General features: G+C 35.6%; 4 protein-coding genes across 5 annotated transcripts; 1 reads left to right on the forward strand and 3 right to left on the reverse strand.

Annotated features, from left to right (window-relative positions):
- Nucleotides 1–61: 61 nt before the first annotated feature.
- Nucleotides 62–3,401, reverse strand: LOC105956780 (uncharacterized). The gene is made up of 3 exons (XM_012980678.2): nucleotides 2,055–3,401; nucleotides 693–864; nucleotides 62–602 (listed from the first exon to the last, which is right to left on the reverse strand). The coding sequence occupies exons 1-3, from the start codon at nucleotides 2,880–2,882 to the stop codon at nucleotides 154–156; spliced, it is 1,449 nt and encodes a 482-aa protein (XP_012836132.2). The 5' UTR covers nucleotides 2,883–3,401; the 3' UTR covers nucleotides 62–153.
- A 453-nt stretch (nucleotides 3,402–3,854) lies between these two features.
- LOC105956779 (kinesin-like protein KIN-5C) lies at nucleotides 3,855–10,970 on the forward strand. Its single transcript, XM_012980677.2, has 23 exons — nucleotides 3,855–4,547; nucleotides 4,634–4,763; nucleotides 5,177–5,335; nucleotides 5,415–5,764; nucleotides 5,851–5,989; nucleotides 6,142–6,239; nucleotides 6,343–6,499; nucleotides 7,024–7,093; nucleotides 7,218–7,294; nucleotides 7,468–7,521; nucleotides 7,602–7,682; nucleotides 7,754–7,865; nucleotides 7,947–8,033; nucleotides 8,117–8,292; nucleotides 8,480–8,641; nucleotides 8,729–8,836; nucleotides 8,967–9,125; nucleotides 9,205–9,288; nucleotides 9,375–9,580; nucleotides 9,713–9,814; nucleotides 9,973–10,082; nucleotides 10,215–10,366; nucleotides 10,472–10,970. Exons 1-23 carry the CDS (start codon nucleotides 4,489–4,491, stop codon nucleotides 10,670–10,672), a joined length of 3,033 nt encoding a protein of 1,010 aa, XP_012836131.2. The 5' UTR covers nucleotides 3,855–4,488; the 3' UTR covers nucleotides 10,673–10,970.
- An 824-nt stretch (nucleotides 10,971–11,794) lies between these two features.
- LOC105956783 (beta-fructofuranosidase, insoluble isoenzyme 1) lies at nucleotides 11,795–13,945 on the reverse strand. 2 transcript variants are annotated; one of them, XM_088826418.1, is made up of 4 exons: nucleotides 13,854–13,945; nucleotides 12,910–13,772; nucleotides 12,247–12,822; nucleotides 11,795–12,151 (listed from the first exon to the last, which is right to left on the reverse strand). In XM_088826418.1, the coding sequence occupies exons 2-4, from the start codon at nucleotides 13,765–13,767 to the stop codon at nucleotides 11,966–11,968; spliced, it is 1,620 nt and encodes a 539-aa protein (XP_088682544.1). In that variant the 5' UTR covers nucleotides 13,768–13,772; nucleotides 13,854–13,945; the 3' UTR covers nucleotides 11,795–11,965. The 2 variants fall into 2 exon arrangements, with proteins under 2 accessions (XP_088682544.1, XP_088682543.1); XM_088826417.1 differs by lacking the exon at nucleotides 13,854–13,945 and having other exon boundaries at nucleotides 12,247–12,343; nucleotides 12,419–12,822.
- Nucleotides 13,946–17,993: 4,048 nt separating this feature from the next.
- Nucleotides 17,994–20,420, reverse strand: LOC105956786 (small ribosomal subunit protein uS11z). The gene is made up of 6 exons (XM_012980686.2): nucleotides 20,223–20,420; nucleotides 19,697–19,816; nucleotides 19,535–19,580; nucleotides 18,593–18,678; nucleotides 18,381–18,510; nucleotides 17,994–18,285 (listed from the first exon to the last, which is right to left on the reverse strand). Exons 1-6 carry the CDS (start codon nucleotides 20,223–20,225, stop codon nucleotides 18,218–18,220), a joined length of 453 nt encoding a protein of 150 aa, XP_012836140.2. The 5' UTR covers nucleotides 20,226–20,420; the 3' UTR covers nucleotides 17,994–18,217.
- Between the last annotated feature and the right edge of the window lie 642 nt (nucleotides 20,421–21,062).

A 21,062-nucleotide genomic window follows, 5' to 3' on the forward strand; every position in this document is an offset into this window, starting at 1 on the left:
GATTAAAACCGTATTTTTCCCAAATTGAAATTACGGCTAACCCTAAAATACTGGAAACTGATTGGATCAATACATATAGCTTATATATTATAGCTTAATAGTACGTAAACAATAATATTCAATAATTAATAGACGCTAATTATTAATCAAATCTTAATAAGTTCCATCAATCAGAATCCGTTTCATACGGTCAACGAGGTCATTCATCTGCTCCCTCGAGTGCAGCGGCGACGGATAAACGCACGCGCAGTCGAGCTCCCCGTCTCGAACGGTGTCGAACATTGCAATGGAGGGGCCCACGCCGTGTGTGGAGGCGCACCCCACATAGTCCTCCACGCCTATCTTCTTCCGTATCTCGCCGGAGTTGTCGATCACCGGCTCCTCGAACACCGTCACCAGCGAAGTCCGTAGCGACGAAGATGGAGTCAGGCTCGGATTCTCCATTGCTTTGGACATGAGGAAGTTCAGATCTGCCATGTCGGAGAAATGCTTGTTGCTTTGCTTGTAACTCGCGAATGCCGTGTAGCAAGCCTTGGCCAGATCCCAGAAATTCTCCGTTCCGTTTACCGTGTGCGTGTTGAGTATTGCAGAGTGGTAGAAACCTAAGCTAACACAATTTTTTTTATTCTACATTTTAATTTAATTTTTTAAATGATAATAAAAAGAATTAGTTATTTATTTGGTCGTCGTACCGAAGTGATGAACGGAAAGAGGCGGTTCGAGAAGAGAGCGGCAATCGATGAGAGTAACGACGCCGTATTTCTTCTTGAGTTTGTGATCAGATGTGAGTTTAGTGGAATGTGCAGCAATCAATGCAGCAGCTGATAAAGCTCCACATAGTTTAATCCCTCTAAACTTGCATCCCTGCAATATAATTAATCCATGCACGTTATTAATAATTTGATGAATTAGTTTGGATTATTCATTTGTTCTGTGTTCACGTATAGTAATAAAATCATTATACAATTAAACCTCTATAAATTAATACAGTCGGAACGATTAATGGAAATTCTATTAATTTAGCGAATTATTAAATTATCAAGTTAATAATTTAACACATTTTCACCGAGTCGGGATCGAGAGAAACTATTATTTAATCGAGATTATTAATTTATCGAGGTTCTTTTACAGATGAACAGTTACAATAAATTTTCATTGACCATTTCTTTTCTTTTGGAAAAGGTAGTTTTGTAATATTTAATGACTGGGGTCCTAATTGAATGGGGTTGAACGACCAACTTTTGATTTGACCTAAATATTTGTGCTAATTATATTAATTAGGGTATCTCCTGACAAAGTACTAGGTTTTATGTTTTATGCCTAACCAATTACACAGTTTTATGTTTCATATTCATTCAATGCATTTTGATGTTAGGTATCACCAATTAATTACAGTAACACAACCACCCCAACTTTTAGTAGCATTTTTTCAATCAAATCCTCAAAGTACTTGATTTATTTGACCATACTTCAATACTCTCTGTAATTTTCTATATGAAGTCTAATCACTATACTCCGTGATTTTCGGACCTTTAAGTTTTATAAAGTGTCGTTTAAGATAGATGCACACTGATTAGAAAATTAAATTATCATTAATATTGGGATAAAAATGGAAAAAAGTTAATTGCGCCTCCAGAGTTTAAAGCGACACTTAATATGATCAGAAACAATTGTAAAGCTAAAGTGGCACTTAAAAAGAAACATATGCGAAAAAAGATTTTCAGTTTGGATCTCCAAAGTATATATATGGCGGTTGATAGAGGCATGTTCGATCATAATTTCCAATATTCTTATCTTAATTAATTCCCAGCACGAAACTCGTGATTGTGCGTCAAACATCAGTCTCGATTTTTCGAGATATTTTGTTCGAAGAACAATTTTTATAATTTTGTCTAATGAAACATCTAAAACAAAATGTATATATATTAATATATATCCAAAGCAATTATATATATAATATTCAAAGAATTAATTAATAAAATAATAACAACGTTAAACAATTTAATGCAAGCATGGAATCAAAGTGTATGTATGTATATATTATATATACTTACAGCAAGAAGTAGGGCGGTATGATGTTTGGTGATTTGCAGTCTCACAAGCTGGGAAACCCTAGGGCGTTTAGAATTGTTGAAGGTCAAATTGGTAAGCCTAAGCGAGCTCACTGAATACCCCAACATGTCCCTACCATGACCCCATATTGTCTTCTTTGCCATTCCAATCGGTATCATATTTTCAATTCCCGTTTTACCCTCCCCTTCGTTCTTTATTACCTTCCCTATCCCACCATCGCCGCCGCCGCCCTCCACCACCACCGTCGTCTCCTCGGCCACCAGCTCCATTAACTCTCTGAGCAACGCCACCGCCGTCGTCCTGTCGCATACCGACGTGTGGAATCGCAAAACGACCACGGACTTCGCCGCCGCCGCCGCCACGTCATCCGACGGCGGCGCTTTGTACACGGTGGCAAGGATTACTTCGGCGCCGTCGGTCGGAAACGAACTGGGTTCCGACCAGTTGGTACTGTTCATCTCGTGCTCAAGCACTGAGTGGAGCGGAGAAAGGTCCGGGCTGTGATTGGTTATCAGCGGCGGCGCGTCGTGGAATTCGAGGTGGATTTTTGGGGCGGTGGGTGCGAGGAAAGAGAAGGACTTCGTGGTTGGGTTGTAATGGAGTTTGGAGCGGAGAAGAGGGTGGGATTTTTGGACCCTGTCGAGGATCTTGTCCAGGTCTGAGTTTTCCGGCGACGGTGATTTTGCCATTTGAAGTGCTAGCACGGTGATTCCGGTGCCGGAAGACACTGCACGGCACCAGTTTTGCTCTGTGTTGCCCAGAGCTCGAGGCGCCATGGTTTCCGACTTGTTGTTAGTGCCTGCAGTCATCTTTTGCAAATTCCGGCAATAGACACGGCGGCGGCTGCCGTGGTGTGTGGTGGCGATTAGAAAATAGGAAATATATGTAAAATACAATATCGATATTGAAGCTAAGCTCTAGAATATATATGAAAGGCAGCATGTACATCTTGATGTTGTGTATATATATATATATAGTTGATGAATTATGAATATGAGTATTTTTTATTTTTTCTTTTGCTTTTTTTTATAATAATTAATTTGTGAAAATTTACTTCAAAGTATGCAATTCAAATCATATTTAATTTATCAAATCAAAAGTCAATTCAGTCACATGACTTGTTTGTGTGCAATATTTTTATTTTTTTTTTGTTTTTTTTTTTATGAAAAAATATTTAATTGTTTAGCAAATTAATTAAACTAATGGTATCAACCCAAAATTTTAAACTGTACTAAAGAAATTAAATTATCAAGCTTAAAAAATGAAATTAGACTACTCCAAGAAAACACATGCATAGGACAGCTTTCTTGAGGTATTATTGTGAAATTAGTTTTACGTGTCGAAATTAGGTTGCCCATTCATATATAGAAATATTAATTAGTATGTATGGGACTTAAATTTGGCATGACAACAACAATATCCAAAAATGTACAATTTGTCCATTGGATGTTTGTGGTGTTATGAACCCTTTCAGACGTAATCACACCATATTCATAAATAACATTTATTATTATTACCTGCTTTCAGCATCGTTTAACGAAATGCCTACTGTCCCGGGAAGTTATATGCTGCTGCACCTGGTTATTTATACCGGGTGAAGTATTAGAACCATATATATAGTTGATTATTAATTAGAATAAACCTACTTCTAAGAAATATAAGCCATATCGACAACTATATATACCAACTTACGTTGAATTTTACATATCGAAGCACAAGGCGCATATCGAAGCACAAGGCGCATGTTTTATATTTTACCTGCCGACCTATTAAGTGTTGTTGTATGAATGTTCCTAATTTCAAGTTACTCATGCAATGTAGGTGGGCGCCATGTGCGCATTGATTTATCTCACAGTCTCCCCATATTTTTTTCATGTCTTTAATTTTTACTTCAATTCTGAGTTCTGTTCATTAATCTTTCTCTTTTTAATTAGTATGTGTTGTCGTTTTCATGTTAAATTAGTCTTAAATTTTATAATTTATTTTTATTAATCGCACATGTTTTCCTATTCCATAAAAAAAAAAAAATACAAATTCTCATAAGATAAAAAAGAAAAAGAAAAAGAGAAGGCTGTACTAATGGGCCGCAATATGGCGGCCCAAATAAAGAGAATTTGAAGGCCCATGAAATATAAATATGCAGATTGCGAGGACACTTTTGTCAATTGATTAAATCAATATTTCGGTGAACACCAACCGTCGGATCAAATTTTTTACCGATTCGATCTAAGACAGCCAATAAGCACAAGAGCGGACCTCAAAATTTGAAATCATCAGAACCCCGCTCTCCTTTTTTTCCTTTTTCACTTTTCCATTCTCTCTCACACACAAAACACACACTCGGAGGAGTCGACTCTGATTATTGTACCATAGACGACAAACTTCACACACACACACTGACACACACACTCGACGATGTCGTCTCGTCATGAAAGAGAGAAGGGTGTGAATGTCCAGGTTCTCCTTCGTTGCAGGTAGGGTGTGTTTGTATTGGAAATTGTTTTTTTTTTTTTTGTATCTATTTAGTTTTTTGATTTGGTAAAATTTGGCGATGTTGCAGACCGTTTAGCGACGACGAGTTGAGGAACAATGCGCCGCAGGTGTTGACGTGTAATGAATACCAGAGAGAGGTCGCCGTCTCGCAGAATATCGCCGGCAAGCATATTGATAGGGTTTTTGTATTCGACAAGGTTAATTGGTTCTGTTGTGATATTTAAACTTCAGCTCATTCAGTTTTATTTCATTTGGAAGTATCGGTTTTATCTATTCTTGTTTAATTTGATTAAGTTTTTTTTTTTCTTTCAATTTTCTAGTAGCTGAAGTATTTTTTTAGTACTTGTAGTACTCATGTTTGATATGGCAAAAAAATACTCAATATGGTCTCTATAGTCAGTCAGCTTAAGCAACTGAAAAAATACCGGTGTACCGGCTTTTTGGTGCTGCGATGCAGCATTTATAATATCCACTACTAGTTGTAAAAATTGACCAGTTTCTGAATTTACATTTCCATTTATGCAGCTGGAGTTTGAGTTGGCTTTATACTGGTATGAGATGCATTTCCATTTTCGTTGCAACAATTTGATAGTTTTATTTTGAACTTCAGGTGTTCGGACCTAATGCCCAACAAAAGGATCTATACGAACAAGCAGTTATTCCAATAGTAAATGAGGTATTGGAAGGTTTCAACTGTACAATCTTTGCCTATGGACAAACTGGCACAGGAAAGACGTACACCATGGAAGGGGAATGCAAGAAATCTAAGGTACTATATGTTCAAATAGTTTTTTCCCCTTATTTTATTGAGTTCCTTCGCTTACGTTGATATTTGCTTCATATTGAAGAGCGGTCCAAATGGAGAATTACCTTCAGAAGCAGGAGTCATTCCGCGATCAGTAAAGCAAATATTTGACACATTAGAGGGTCAAAATGCAGAATACAGTGTGAAAGTCACTTTTTTGGAATTATATAATGAAGAGATTACTGATTTGTTAGCCCCTGAAGATATATCTAAAGTTGCAATGGAAGACAAGCAGAAGAAACAATTGCCACTTATGGAAGACGGGAAAGGCGGTGTGCTTGTGAGAGGTCTAGAAGAAGAAATTGTAACTAGTGCCAGTGAAATTTTTACTTTACTTGAAAGGGGATCTGCTAAACGTCGAACTGCAGAGACCTTACTTAACAAACAATCCAGGTACTGATTATAATTCTCCTTCAAATGTGGGTATAGTTTTTCTCTTCTCCGGAAACAGACTATAATATAGTTCTTTTTGGATATAGTCGATCACATTCTCTATTTTCCATTACAATACACATAAAAGAATCGACCCCTGAAGGTGAAGAACTCATAAAGTGCGGGAAGTTGAATTTGGTTGATTTGGCTGGTTCCGAGAACATCTCCCGTTCTGGTGCAAGGGAGGTAAAGTTTCATGTACTACAGTAGTTAAACTAGCTGTTACGTAAATATATGTTAGCTCTTTTCATATTAATGATGTAGCATTTATTATTTTAATTATTTTTCTAATTAATATTCATTATCTGTTCCCTAAATAAAATATTCAAATTTGTCAGGGAAGAGCAAGAGAAGCTGGAGAAATTAATAAAAGCTTGCTTACATTAGGAAGAGTAATAAATGCTCTGGTCGAACATCTTGGTCATATTCCTTACAGGTTCAATCATTTCTCATGATCTAATACTTTGTTTTTCTTTTCCATTTAAAAATTTGTGTCTTAGTTGTTCATTTTTGGCTCTGCATGCTATCTCTTTCAACAGGGACAGCAAACTCACACGTTTGCTTCGTGATTCGTTGGGTGGAAGAACAAAGACATGTATTATTGCTACAGTTTCACCAGCTGTTCACTGTCTTGAAGAGACCCTTAGCACATTAGACTATGCCCACAGGGCTAAGAACATTAAGAATAAGCCTGAGGTTTGTAGCAAATTTTACATTGCCTGTTAGTTAAACTATTTCCTCTCTCCCTTTGATTTTCATACCCTAGTTTATGTGCATATTAAGTTTTTGCCCCTTTAATGGAGCTATCATCTCCAGAATTGTCTCGTCATTCTAACTGGTTTAACGAACTGTGTTTTAGGCAGGCTAGTTTTTGTTCACTTATAATTGTACATCCATTCATATTGTATTTTGTAATGGGAATTAGATGGTCAAATGGTATGTGTAATTAGTTAATGCTGGTTGACATCAATGCCATTCTTTTAGCCATGCGTTTTTGGGGAATATAATACCTGTCGTCTTATTTGTGGCAATTTATGTGAGTTTTGAGTACTAATAGGTCTTTCAGATATAAGTATGAATATTGTTCATCTTGTCGTTTGATCTTTGTCTGTGATGAAAAAAAGTAGTTCAGATGATGCTCTAACGGTCAATTTTGCAAAGATTGTCACATAAGTATTCTGTAAAATCAAAATCCTTAAATCTTTTTATTCAACTTGTAGGTGAATCAGAAAATGATGAAATCAACTCTAATCAAGGATCTCTATGGTGAGATAGAACGACTTAAAGGAGGTAAATTGTTATGATCTCTTATATTACGGGCTTGGCATTGCAATGGTTTTCTGAAAGTTATTTATACTCAGTTCATACTCTCTATATATATATCATCTCCGCCTATATCTTTGTCTTTCTATAGAGGTTTATGCTGCACGGGAGAAAAACGGGGTGTACATTCCTAAAGAACGATACTATCAAGAGGAGAGTGAGAGAAAGGTTGGAGCCTTTCAGTCTCCTTGATATTTGAGATCATTCAACACTATTAATGATTCCATATTTCTTTCTTCTTTTCTTTCTTTATTTCTTGAAATATATGACGATATGTCTTTACGGCTACACAATTGGTACATGAAATGAATTTCTGAATCTTCTACAATGTTTGTTTTTAGGCAATGGCTGATCAAATTGAACAAATGGGAATGACAACAGAAAACCATCTGAAGGTTAGTATGCTTATTATTCACATATTCATTCACTATATATGATATCTCAAAAGTTGTAACATTTGATTTATGGCACGCAGCAAATAGAAGAGTTACAAGGAAAATATGATAGTCAGGTCCGGGAGTGCTGTGATTTGAGCAACAAACTTGATGCAACCCAGGTAAGTCATCTGCATTACGTGCAGCCATCTAATATATCCATCATAGTCTTATATGGAATTTCATTTTGCAGAAAGATTTGAACGTGACAAGCAAGTTGTTGGCCAACACTGAGGACAACTTAAAGCGGTGTCAGTATTCCCTAAAGGAGCGGGACTTCATCATTTCTGAACAGAAGAAAGCCGGTATTTCACGAATATTAATATCTGATTTTATTTTTATTTTTTCCTGTGGTGTCTAAAAATAGTTTCTGAAAAAATGAACAGAAAATGCGCTGGCTCATCAAGCATGTATTTTACGGGCTGATTTGGAGAAGTCTCAAAAGGACAACACTTCACTATTTCTTAAACTTGGTTTGATTCCTGCTGATCCTTCGGTTTTAAATGTTTAGTAAATTTAGCCAGAAACAGTTATTTGATTGTTATTTCTTTTGCAGCTAGAGAGGACGAATTGAATGCTGATAACAGGTCGACTGTGAACAGTTTTCAAGCTGATCTTGCTCAGCAGCTAGGTACACTTTGTAGCTCACTTGCTGCATCTGTAACTCAACAGGGTAAACACCTGGCGTGTGTTGAGAATCTCTGTAATTCTTTTATCCAAGTACATGATAAGGTAAACTCTATCCTTATTCATCTTCCGTCTTAGTTTGTTTTTAATTATTTTAAACTCTATTTTTTTGAGTTTAGAGCACAGTCAAGAACTTAAGTTAATGAATCTATTACCACCTACCTATCTCTGCCTTTACTTTGTTTGCCGGTTCTTTTTATATGACGCTATTTCACTACACTTTTTTTTGTAGGTTTCTGTAGAATTAAAGCAGAAAGTAAGTTCTTCGAGGGCTTTGTATGTCTCTCATTTCGAGTCTGTACAAAATGTTGTCCGCTTGCACAAAGCTGGTGCTAATGCTGATTTAGAGGAACTCTCAGCTTTGGCTTCCGCCAATTCACAGTCAATTGAAGAAGTAGAACTTCTTATTCATTTTCCATATTTTTCTAGTGTTCATTGGGTTTTTCTTGATAAAGTCTCACACTTCAATTTTGTTTTATAGTTTTTAGCAGCTGAGGCTGTTGAAGCAAAAGCAATTTTTGATGACCTTCAGGAAACTCTATCAAGCCATCAAGGTGAAATGGCTCACTTAGCAAGAGAGCTTCGACAGGTTTGCTTATTTTGTTTCTTTTTGGGACTCTTTAGGAGATTTTAGTATTTTTTCATCTAAACATATTATGCTGCTGCTTCTTTTTTTTTTTTAAATCTTCATTGAGATTATTGACTAGAGATTTTTGCAGAGATTTCTTGTCAGTATAGAGCACCTGACAACAACCTCAGATTCTGTTCATGGATTTCTTGATGAGCTTCTGAAAGAATCAAAAAAGCTTGAATGTCACACCACTGAAGTTGATGAAATTCAGACGAAGTGCATTGCTGAATTGCGCAACGCTTATGAGGTTTATTACACTGGACTTCATTTTTCTGTACCAAAATGTGAGTCTGTCTTAGCTTACTTATCAACTTTGATGTCAACAGGAACAATCAAGGTCGGAAGCGGAAAAGCTTATTGCTGATATGACGTCTCTAGTTTCTGATTGCATGCGTCGTCAGAAAGAGATGGTACTGGTTTCTACTTATTCACCATTATTATTTATTTTATATTTCTCAGTTCCTGTAGATATCAATTAAAACCTTTTGACTGACAGGTGGACGCAAAGCTGGATGATATGATGGACAGTGCAACTGGAAATAAAATGTTTTTGGATGGACATCTTTTAACAATTGATGGCATTACAACAGATTTAAAAAGGAAATGGCAGGATTGTTTTGTCAAGGCAGAGACTAGTTTCAAGGATAATGCTGATTTCTCTGCAGCTAAGCATTGTCGTATGGAGTTACTTTTACAGAAATGGTGAGAATATGTTATTGCTACAGTTATTCTTATCTCTTAAAGTCTACTACTTTATTTCTATCTCCCTCAATTTTTCCTTTTTTCCTGTAATGATTATTGATACACACTTTTATTATCTCTTTTGTTTTCCAGTGTGAATACTTCTGATACGGCTCTGAAGCGGTGGCAAAGAACACAAGAGTCATTGAATGACATGGGAAATCAACATGCCTCTGCTATTACCTCACATGTTAGGTCTGTTAATTGCTCCTGAATATTTATTAATTTTTATGAATTTTATTTAGTTTGACATATACAACCAACACTTAATCTCACCCTCCTTAAGTATATGTTAATGTTTGCTTAAGTAAATAACTTTTACCGGATTTACTTAGTGAACGCTTCTTTTTCAGGGATATGTGGTACAATAATGAACAACATGATGCTGAAATTGGATCTGCTCTAGTTATTGTTGAGGATGATATCCAAACGAATAGCGAAGCTACCATTCAGTGTCTCAATGGTTAGTTTTTTTCTTCAAGTTGCTTCTGGTGAAATTTAAACAGCATCTTCCGTTTTAAAAAACTATTTTTATGTTCTTTCTGATATTTCATTCAACGTTTAAATCTCAATCACTATATCTTGTTTGTCTCAGGTTTGTCGGAACAAGAAAAATTATCCGTTTCTAAAATATTGGAGAACTCAAGAAATCATTCGGAAACGCTCGAGAATCTTCTCAAGGATCATTCCCAGCAGTCAGCGTGTATCGAACAGCATGCTGCCGACACTTTCCGGCAAAAATATATGGTACGTAGTTATATACTTTTATTAGTTTGTGAATATGTAATTATGACACTATTAGCCATTTAAAATACAATTCAAAAATTTTACGCGTGTTAATTAATGGCGCAGGATTACGAGCCGACGGGCAGTACACCAGTTAGGTGTGATGCGGATATTCCGAGCAAGGTCACCATCGAGTCGCTACGGGCAATGCCTACAGAGGCACTCGAAGAAGAATTTAGGGAAAATAATTCATTCGACTCGTTTCATGTAAAAGAAGTAAAGCCAACACTCATTCCTCGTGCGCCATTTTCACAGATCAACCAGTAGCTGCCTGCCATGTTGCATGATTCTTTGTATTTCTACTTTTCATGTATAATACATAATACACTAACTTCAGACAGATGTGATTGTGGACTGTGTTGTAGGCTCATCAATTAAAATTAATCCCTTCTCGGGATTTACTTTATATTGTAAGCTAGCTTCTTCTCACTGTTGTTTATCTGTTTTTATTTATGAAAATTGTTGGGAAATAGTTCAGATTGAAATTCTCAGAGTTAGGTCTCTTTGTAATTGTTCAGCTTCAAGATTGAATATGATCTATTTATTTCCTACTTTTATTCATAAATAATAGTGTTTCATAAACAGCTTAAAGGAATTGATTAACTGGAGTTGGTTTGGCAAATAGATTCTTAGTATTGTTAAACATGTAAGAAAATTCCCCATCTCGGAGCCCGAAATTCCCTTTTTGGGCTTTATATGCAATTGGAGCCTGAAATTCCCTTTTTGGGCTTTGTATGGGCGAGATAGTTGGTATCAGATACTATTCCTTTTGCGTGGTTTCCCGCGACACTAATTTCTCGCCCGATCGATTTACTATTAGCACCCGACTGACTCGAGTTCGTATCCTTTTTTTTGTGCGTGAAAAGTAAGGCTATTAGGGACGCAACCCAGGTGTTCGATAGAATGCCGAACAGAGACCTTGTAACTTGGACGGTGATGGTTACTGAATTTGCATAAGGCGAGGATTGTGGATGACTACATACAGTCTATGAGATTTTCCCTGTATCCTCCTTTTATTTGATCTGCATGCAAAATGTGGGATCATTGAGTTGGGAAGAGAGAGATATTGCAGCCCATGGGTATCACGGGTAAGGCCCGAAAGCTCTCGATTTGTCACTAGGAGCTTATTGTTGTCCGTGATCGGAAACCGATTTCACCATTTCAAGGTTCAAGGATGGGGCTTGTTCTTGCAGTGCTTACTGGTGAAATAGGATTTATTACTATCTGGTAAGAACAAAAAACTCTTTCTTTTTAATTGCTCATATTGTTCAGTTCATGTGTCCTTAATGCTCATTCCCTCTTAACCGGTCAACTTCCACCCTATTTGGACATGGTTAGTTAGTTCACGAGATTTCGATATATATGAGTATTCATAACGGCAATCAAAGGCAAGATAACATTTGTTTATGATGGGATATCACAGGAATTTAGTTATGTCTTTGTGACTTATTTCGATACGTGGAAGAGTTACATTAAAACAGAAAAAACGAAAACAAAAAACAGGGGGGGAAAAGAATAAACTAAACTAATCTCATCCTGTCTCAATGATCGACTTTGTCATTATTGGTTCATCTTCAACGGCTTATTCATGCTCCATGCATTCAAACTGTCGATTTTGATAGTCTGAGTGCCGTTGTTGAATGCATATAAATGTGCATTCCCGTATATTGCTAGAGTCGGATAAACCCTTGACGTAATGCATGTTTTCCCTCCCGCACCAAAGCTCTCCACCACAGAATTATCTATCTGCAACACCAAGTAAATAATATCCGTAAAAAAATTGTCTTTTTGAATTAAAACAACAATCTTAAGAAGTATTTGTCTATTTGAAATCCACGTACCAAACTCCTAAGAGATAGCTTCTTTTCGGTCAAGTCCACATCTACAAATCCTGCAAACGAGGGTCTGTACGCCCCATTTCCTTCCTTTAAGGTAGACCTGTTATAAAAGATTCGTCCAGAAAAGTCGTCAATAAAAGTTGTATAGCGGATATAATAGTTAACAGGAAAATACCTCGTTGCATCGGAACACATAAGAACTAAATGCTCGTCTTTAGCCTTGAAAACTCTGAAAAAGACGGGGGTATATTCTTCCAAGTTTTCCGAAGCCAATGTCAAGATTCCAAACGGTCCTAATCCACCCTCGACAGTTGACCCCTTTTGGCTACAAAGCTTCTGTGCATCATATCTATCCCAGTTTGAATCAAACGGCTCGGCTTTGTCCAAACTATCGAACGAGAAAACCACATCAACATCCGCCTGTGCAGCAGTTATTCCTTTAATTTCAACCTTCTCCCCCTTCACAAGCTTCCGGTTACTCAATTCCACCTTCTTCCCTCTCAGTGTTTCCACTTCCTCGATCGGCCATTGTAGCAACTGCTTCCCATTTGGATCTAACAAAATCGTACGTGGGATAAGCTGAAAGATCATAACAAGAGATTAGTACAATCATTACATATATATATATGCATGTGTGTGTGTATGTGTTTGTCTATGTGTGTGTACCTGGATTCCGGCCCAGCCTTTCTTAACATCATCAGCAGTAGAATCAGACTCATTAGCCCAACCCCACAAGATCCTCCGATTCTTACTAGGGTCGAAAAACGATTTCGACGCGTAAAAGTTGCCATAATCATACCTCAATCCATTCCATCCATCGATCATGCCTTCATCAGGTACGTACCTATCTTTCTCATTCGAATACGTACCTAACGTATAATACTCATACCTAGTCACATCAAGGCTCACCTTCAACACGTACTTAATACCGGACCCCACAAACGACGTGTCCAATCCATTCTTACCGAAAACCGAAACCGGAAAAAAATCCGGACACTCCCAATTCCCGGTCCCACCTCTCGAATGCAAAGGATGCTTCGCCTTAACCCAATGCACAAAATCCCTACTCCTGTACAAAAACGCCATCCCTCTCTCTCTCCTCCTGCCACCTATCGATATCCTCCAATGGCCGTCATGGCCGCTCCACCATGCGGTTGTCGGATCGCGGAATGCGGTTTTGTTGACGGATATATCCGCGACTATTAACGGGTTGTTGTCGGGTTTGATCCATTTCGTGAGGTACGGGTCGGATAGGTCAGCTGGGATAGCGTAGTTTTGGACTTGTGTGTTGTTTTTGTCGATGATGCCGGTGTATAGGATAACGGGTTTGTTTCCGGGTAGGATAGTTGCGGAACCGGACCAACATCCGTATTGGTCGAACGGCTTTGAAGGGTAAATTGCAGGGTCTAGTTTTTTCCAGTTGATCAGGTCTTTAGAGACTGAGTGAGCCCACACAATGTTGCCCCAAACAGCACCTTTGGGGTTGTATTGATAGAAGAGGTGGTATATTCCATTGTAATACATTGGTCCTAATCAAACAATAGTGTAATTAATTGTTGAGTATGAATTGTTAATTTGCATGAAATGAGACACATGGGATTATTACTCACCATTTGGATCTGATTTTTTTTTTTTCCAGTTGAATCATTCACCAAGGCACATGAAACAGAAACATTAGTTAAGTTCATAAGTTCAATTTATATTATTAAAAAAAAAAACAAAAAAAGCCACTCGTTGAAGATAAAAAAAAGTACATCAAACCCATATGAAGTTTTACCATGAGCCGATTGTATCCATTGAGCAAATATGGATAACCCCTTGACATAAGGTTAAATAAGTTATAAACCCCTGTGGTATTGATAATTACGGATACCCCTAAAACTATCAACATATTATAAACTCTAACGGAATGAATAAATTATCTAAATTACCCTTTATTAAACAAATAAACTGAGTAAATTATGGGTATTCCTGAGGTAAAATAAAATATTACATTAACCCCTGAGGGTAGATTAGAAAATTCATGTAATATTTCTCTCTCTCAAATGCTATTTCATTTTCGTGTTTTGTTCTTTTTCTCCTTTTCTCCAGGGCAATAGAGGAAATTTCAGCACATTGTTTATTATAAAATTAATAAAAAAATTGAAAAATAAAAGGGGAGCTATAGTACTTTGAACACATTAAAATAGACATATTAAAAAGCTAAAGAGTTAATGCCATAAATTCGCATATTGTACTAATAAGTTGCAGTTTGGCGGGACTAGCAAATAGGCCAATAAGTTCCAGTTTAGAGATAAAAATTGCAGCTTCATTCCAATTCAACTGGTGTAAAAAAAAAAAAGAAGAAGAAAAAAACTCCATTTAAAAAAAGGTAACCGTCAACCAATTTGCACTATGTTTTGCAAACACACACACACATACATATTAAGAGTAATAGAGGTTTTGTTCCCCATATATAAAAGTATATGTGATGAATTAATAGTCAAATAAATATATGGTCATATTTGAGTCGGTGGTCAGCTTTGATACAGCGCATATCTCTGCCCCAACCAATGTTATTTATGTGCGGATATTACAAAGGAAGCTCCCTTCCCTTAAGTAAAACACATAAAGTTTTGTCTTCATCTGATTATATAATATTATATTCATATAAATAAAATATTTAAATATGATAATCTCCAGACAGATATATAGAAAGATACGAGATACAGATTGGTGGAAGTTACATATATGTATAAATATATATGGATTACCGTTAATCCAGTGTTTGGTTGGTTGGAAATGGTAGCCAGTTCTGTGAACTTGCTTGACGTTAACTGCAGGAGTTGATTGCAAGTGCATGTATGCTTTGTGGGAAGCTTCGACGCCATTGTTGAATATTATTATCAATCCCAAACAATGAATCAAAACCCATAATATATAACCCATTTTTCAGCAAAGAAAGTTAGAGAGAGAGAGTATTAGTAGTACTGTTACTTGAACAGTAGAGACTAGAGAGAGAGAGAGATGAAAATGGAGGAGGAATAAAACACGGGTATTTAAAGCCACATAGATGACGAGATCACGATTTAGAAAAAAAATGGAGGGATTGATGAGAAAAGTCAATGATGGGATTGGATATTATTTTGCAGCTGTTTTCGCTGTATTGATATTAATATTAATATTTTATTCTTTTTTTAAGGGCAATTTGGTCTTTTCACAATTAAATACCTTAAAATCCCCAATTTATTCTCATCTTCTTCCTACATCTTCTTCATCAACCGCGCCTACATTTTCTCCGGTTGTGGCAAACAAAACTCATCATCAATATTCATTGGTAAAACTAGAAGATAACTTCAACTAACATATATTGTAATGCTTGATCAGCACCAACAACTTGTCTAATATATACAAATTGAGAGTCTATTCTTGAAGATGTATCCCCATTGTAAGGTCTCGTTTGTTTGACATATTAGATTAGATTGAATTAGTTCACTACTACTTAATTAATTATCTAGTCAAATACAGTTGTTTTCTTTTGTAGCCGCATTGCACAAAAATAACCGCAAAGAAAAGGGTGTTACTAAATTAATGAAATAATAACATTTAATTGTTGTCTTTTATTTTAGTAGATTGTGAATTTTACCATCCAAATATCTTATTAACTGCTACATTTCAATCAATCTTACCTAATAGCAAGCAAACAACGCCTAAGTGAAGAAAATATGATGAACATTAAAAACAATATAAAATAGTAGGGGTGGTTTCGGTACGGTTGCCGAATATTTTGATCAATACCGTGTACCTACCGAATTATATGGTATTGAAAAATTCGATACCGTTACCGTACCAACAAGTGCGGTATGCCGTTATTCGGTATACCGTTACTTTCGGTACGGTATATCGGTACATGATAGTCTACCGTTAATTTTAATTTGTTATACTTTGAAGACGATCTTTATAAAAACACAACATTTTAAACAAGAACATTGGCTATTTATATGATCATATTCAATTTTTCAAAGCTCTATTTATCAAACTTCAACTTCATTGATTTAGCCACACCTTGCAAAATAAGATTATTAGAATCATGATTTTTTTTTCAATCTCAATTTGCAGCCATACTATTGCCGTGAAAACCAAATTGGATGTACACATTTTTGTTGCACTAAGCTTCAATGTTGTCTAATAAATTTTGAAGAAATGTATTTGAACTTTTTTAAGTTTTGACCTATTTATTTTATGTAGTAATTTTAATTTAGTTAATTATTAACTAATATAAAATAAATATATATTAATTAAATTATAAAATTTAAATTTGCGGTACGGTACGGTATTACCATGGTATTGAAAATACAATACCGCTATCGTACCGTATAGTAGTGGTACGGTACAAATACCGTACCAAATGTAGTGGTTACCGAAGTTTCGGTAATTTTTCGGTATTGTTTGGTAGGTATACCGTGGTATTCGGTAGGCGGTAATTATTTTCCAGCCCTATAAAATAGTGCGAGGGCCATTCCAAAACTTGCAGGAAAAATGGCAATAGTTTAAAGTTGTTAGCTGTAGTGACGCATCATTTCAAGTCATTCACCAATTAATTAAATTATGCCGAAGCAAGTTTATTAATTATATGTAATGCTGAGAAATAAATGGTTTTTGCTATAAATACAAGACAACATGATTCGTGTGATCTTAGTATAATTGAATAAAAAATGGATAGACAAACCAATGGTAGGTGGCTGAGGTGTGATATTCTCTACTTTTGGCTGTCTTTTCAAAATCTTGAGCAATCTTTTATTTTATTAGCCCAAGTATAGATGTTAGTGAAGAAGTAGATATTTGAAGCTAAATATAGTAAAGATGATGTCAAAAATAAGCTCATAAACTTAGATATTATGAGTACATATGAACAACATAAAACAAACATTGAATCCCTTGTAGAGTTTGTCACATATTGTTAGCCTAGCCTAGTGTCATTTATGTCTCTCGTATGATTTATAAGTTATTATACAAGAATGTTAAATATAATCCAGACCCGAAAGAAAAGCATGGCAAGTACAAATATAACACTGCAGAGTAATAAAAGTCCAAGAGAGAGTAATGATTGTTGAAGAGTTGAAGATATTAGCTGCCCAAAGTTGACTATCAAAATAGTTTGTTGAATGCATGTCAAATTTCTCAACTTAGTTTTTTCAATTTCTGCCACAAACATGGATCCATTTTGCATCATCACAAAAATATACACGCGTCCAAAAACATATATATGTGCAGGGTATGACGAACAATTAACTGACTTTTTGACAAAACCAATTAGGAAAACCAATAAATTTGTACGAATCACAACAAAGGAAAGGTGATTATTAATTTATACTCTTACCATTCGAATATCCCTCAAAGAATTTTGCACTCATTGAAATTTTAAAATAACAAATATTTGCTAAAAAAAGTATAGAAAGCATAGAAAATTTTGACACGAAAGTACGATATCAACTAGGGGGCGCTCAAATTAGATATTGATAACTGAGTTTTAATTCAAAATGACGATAGAAAAACTAAAGAAAAGAATAACGAAAAAGTCGATTGACTTTTCAAGTAAAATCGGTGTGGCAACAATTAATTAAAATACACCAGCAGAACAGCCAGGATTCAAGTTTATTTCTACCCATTCGACAAGATTTAATAAATATTTAAAAAGAAATGACTTTCAAAAGTGAGGTAGTAACATACATGAATCTATCTTAAAATATAGAGAACACAAAACATTCATATAAAATAAAGAACTATTACTTTAAAAATGGTCCAGCAAAATCATTACCTGAATTATAACAATAGTTCGACATCCCAAATAAATCAACCATCAACATAGTTTGAAGTTTGAACTACATATTGTTCGACGACTAATTGGAATAACAAAATCGTTTAAACTTAGAAAACAAAAGTCCATAGATCCCAAAACAACGGCAAATAATAACCCTGGCAAGGATTGACAAACCTACAGCCTCCTTCCCCTTCTACCACCCTTTCTCCTGGTGCTGTCAGTTGGAATGGGAGTCACATCCTCTGAGAAAACACGAAAACACAAATCTTGGTTAGTAATCACTAAAGCAAATTTCCACCGTGATAAAATGCATATAAATAAAAAAATTCCAAAATACCAATGCGGCCAATCTTCATTCCAGAACGAGCAAGGGCTCTAAGTGCAGACTGAGCACCAGGACCAGGTGTCTTGGTCTTGTTACCCCCAGTAGCACGGAGCTTAATGTGAAGAGCATTGATGCCAAGTTCCTGATATTCCCATGTATAAAGTTATTAACAAATATTCAAAAAATAAGAATAAAGGGTATCTTAAGATGAAAGATTCAATAACCTTGCATCGAGTAGAAACATCTTGCGCTGCAAGCATAGCTGCGTATGGAGAGGATTCATCCCTGTCAGCCTTCACCTTCATCCCACCTAAAAAACCCAATGCAGAATAGCTCATTAATCATTCAGCAAATTACACATGTACTTCAAATAACAGGGTTTAAAGAAGTTCTCTGACATGTCGCGAAGGGAAATTAAAAGATCATTTTAAAGTAGTATTTGAGAACATTATGTATCCTGAACAAATAAATGACCTCGAGTAGAAATTCAAATATAAGAGAGAACAGACCATAGGTTGTTATTAAGGTACTAACACAGCATCTGCAGCTTAAGTTCAAAATATCTAACTCAACTTTCGAAGACGCCTCAAACTCCTAACAATTACACATATATTCACAACACCAACTGAGATGTACAATATTCAATGACCAAAATTCAGTTGGGAACACGTGTTGTTATAGATGTATCAAAGCTAGCGAACCCAAAATCAATAAGAAATGAGACCGGGGTATCTTAAGCTTTGAGATAATATATGCCCCCAGAACAAAGCCATCAGGAAATCGATCCCTTGCAGCTGAAAGAAGAGGCAATCTATCTAGTATCCTATTTCATTACATTCAATCACAAAACAACAAACAACGGGCAGGTAGTGACAAATTTACTGAATAGGTTTTTCCAAGTCGTTAACAATATAGACATCTATTCTTATCGCAGAACACAAATAACACCCAGTCTTTCATCCAACAAAATTTCATATATTTATACCATTATCTTAAGTTAAAACTGAAATCGAACATGGCATGAGGTCCCCGAGGAGATTCACAAATCAACTATAAAGACGCTGAACATAATTCACAAATCACATTACCATAATATTTATCGCTGCACCAAATCAAAAATAAACATGCTACAAGAAAATATGTTGAAGAAATAAGCCGAACAATACCTGTGATACGAACCATGGTTTCCCTTCCAGACAAATCAGTCACATGCTGCAAGAAAATACGGATATAATTAGTAAAGGTCAAAAAGATTAATAAAAGCATACATCGTGTTTAAATAGATGCAAACAATATCTCGGAATCGAGTTCTACAGCTAAACACATACGATGAAGGTATCGTTGAACGAGGCAAAAATGTGGGCCACGCAGAAAACAAGTTCTCCGTCCCTGGTGGCTGGTCCAAGAGTGATATTCTCTTCCTTGGGCTCCCTGATCTTTCTCCTCGACTATTGAAACAGAAAACGAATAAATCCAATTAAATAAATCAACATCGGAAAAATCAGCTCCTCTTAGATGATGATCTATACATCACTCAGCAAAAAAAACATGGAGATCTAAAACAAACGATAGAATTGAGAACAACTGCATCTCTGAACTGAACAAAATCATATAAATATCCAATGCTCACGAAGAATCTAATAGAACGAATAAATTTCACATGAATCTATATACTAAGAAATGCATTTTAAAAAATATAACATTATCAGAATTAAAAAAAGAAAAAAAACATTTAAATTATCGACGAACCCTAAACAAGGAAGACTGTACGAATCGATTTCTGAGTGAATGCAAAATTATCACTTATTCTAAGAGATGAGTGAAAAATCAATTTGACAGTGAACGAAGAAATACCATGATTGCGGCGGTGGAAAGAAGAAGATGGTCAGCTGCCTCTGAAGTTTGAGCTCCGGAAAACCTAAAGGCTGGAAAATCCTAATGAAGTGGTGATGAGAGAGCGACGGAATTTATACTTAGGGTTTAGGATGGCGGACACACTGAAATACCGTAAAGGCCCATGGCCCTTTTAAATTGTTTCAAATAACCCCTTGTGAAATAAACGCAAATAACCCCCTTTAAATTGACAAATTTTTATTTTGTATAACTATGAGGAATTTGTTGGTAACTAGTACTTCACCCGTGCGTTGCACGGATATGAGTTTCAAAATGAGAAAAATAATAATATTTAAACGATTATCTTTTTATAACAACACCAATTGAAGTAAAACAAAATGGAAGGAAATAAAAAAAATATCTCTTAATTCAGAGTTGTAACATATAAAATTCAATTAAATATTACAAAGAAAAATACGCGAATGGCGCAAATCACGATATGAAGATTAAGTGAAATAATTTAAAACATATGGTATAACTCTATTTCATGGAATGCAATCTACTACACTATGTGAATCCTCTGCAAAATAACTAACTTAACAACAAACACAGTAGCGTAGAGGTAGCACAATAGATACTCAAATAACCTGCAAGTTTATCACTAACAACATTCAATTAGTGATGCACATTACTCTAACAACAACACAACTTATAAATATTGCAAAAGAGATAAGATGTATACGCCAATACCAATAATAATACCAATACTGATATCCATATTGATACTAATCCTGATACTAATACTAATACTAATACTAATACTAATACTAATACTAATACTAATACTAATACTAATACTAA

This window comes from Erythranthe guttata, chromosome 12 (assembly GCF_056151865.1).
Source record: "Erythranthe guttata isolate IM_541 chromosome 12, IM_541, whole genome shotgun sequence".
In the NCBI taxonomy this organism is placed as follows: domain Eukaryota; kingdom Viridiplantae; phylum Streptophyta; class Magnoliopsida; order Lamiales; family Phrymaceae; genus Erythranthe; species Erythranthe guttata.

What these genes read in the sequence shown, in the direction of transcription:
- LOC105956780 (XM_012980678.2), bottom strand. Translation starts at nt 2,882, where the DNA reads ATGACTGCAGGCACTAACAACAAGTCGGAAACCATGGCGCCTCGAGCT. An exon ending in ATACCGCCCTACTTCTTGCT is followed by an intron (nt 865 to 2,054) that starts GTAAGTATATAT and finishes ATTATATTGCAG; the next exon opens with GGATGCAAGTTTAGAGGGAT. An exon ending in TCTTTCCGTTCATCACTTCG is followed by an intron (nt 603 to 692) that starts GTACGACGACCA and finishes GTGTTAGCTTAG; the next exon opens with GTTTCTACCACTCTGCAATA.
- LOC105956779 (XM_012980677.2), top strand. Translation starts at nt 4,489, where the DNA reads ATGTCGTCTCGTCATGAAAGAGAGAAGGGTGTGAATGTCCAGGTTCTC. An exon ending in AAGAGGAGAGTGAGAGAAAG is followed by an intron (nt 7,295 to 7,467) that starts GTTGGAGCCTTT and finishes GTTTGTTTTTAG; the next exon opens with GCAATGGCTGATCAAATTGA. An exon ending in TTCACTATTTCTTAAACTTG is followed by an intron (nt 8,034 to 8,116) that starts GTTTGATTCCTG and finishes TTTCTTTTGCAG; the next exon opens with CTAGAGAGGACGAATTGAAT.
- LOC105956783 (XM_088826418.1), bottom strand. Translation starts at nt 13,767, where the DNA reads ATGTATTACAATGGAATATACCACCTCTTCTATCAATACAACCCCAAA. An exon ending in AAGGCTGGGCCGGAATCCAG is followed by an intron (nt 12,823 to 12,909) that starts GTACACACACAT and finishes ATGATCTTTCAG; the next exon opens with CTTATCCCACGTACGATTTT. An exon ending in AGCTATCTCTTAGGAGTTTG is followed by an intron (nt 12,152 to 12,246) that starts GTACGTGGATTT and finishes TTGGTGTTGCAG; the next exon opens with ATAGATAATTCTGTGGTGGA.
- LOC105956786 (XM_012980686.2), bottom strand. An exon ending in CGTTCAACGATACCTTCATC is followed by an intron (nt 19,581 to 19,696) that starts GTATGTGTTTAG and finishes ATTTTCTTGCAG; the next exon opens with CATGTGACTGATTTGTCTGG. An exon ending in ATGTTTCTACTCGATGCAAG is followed by an intron (nt 18,511 to 18,592) that starts GTTATTGAATCT and finishes TGGGAATATCAG; the next exon opens with GAACTTGGCATCAATGCTCT.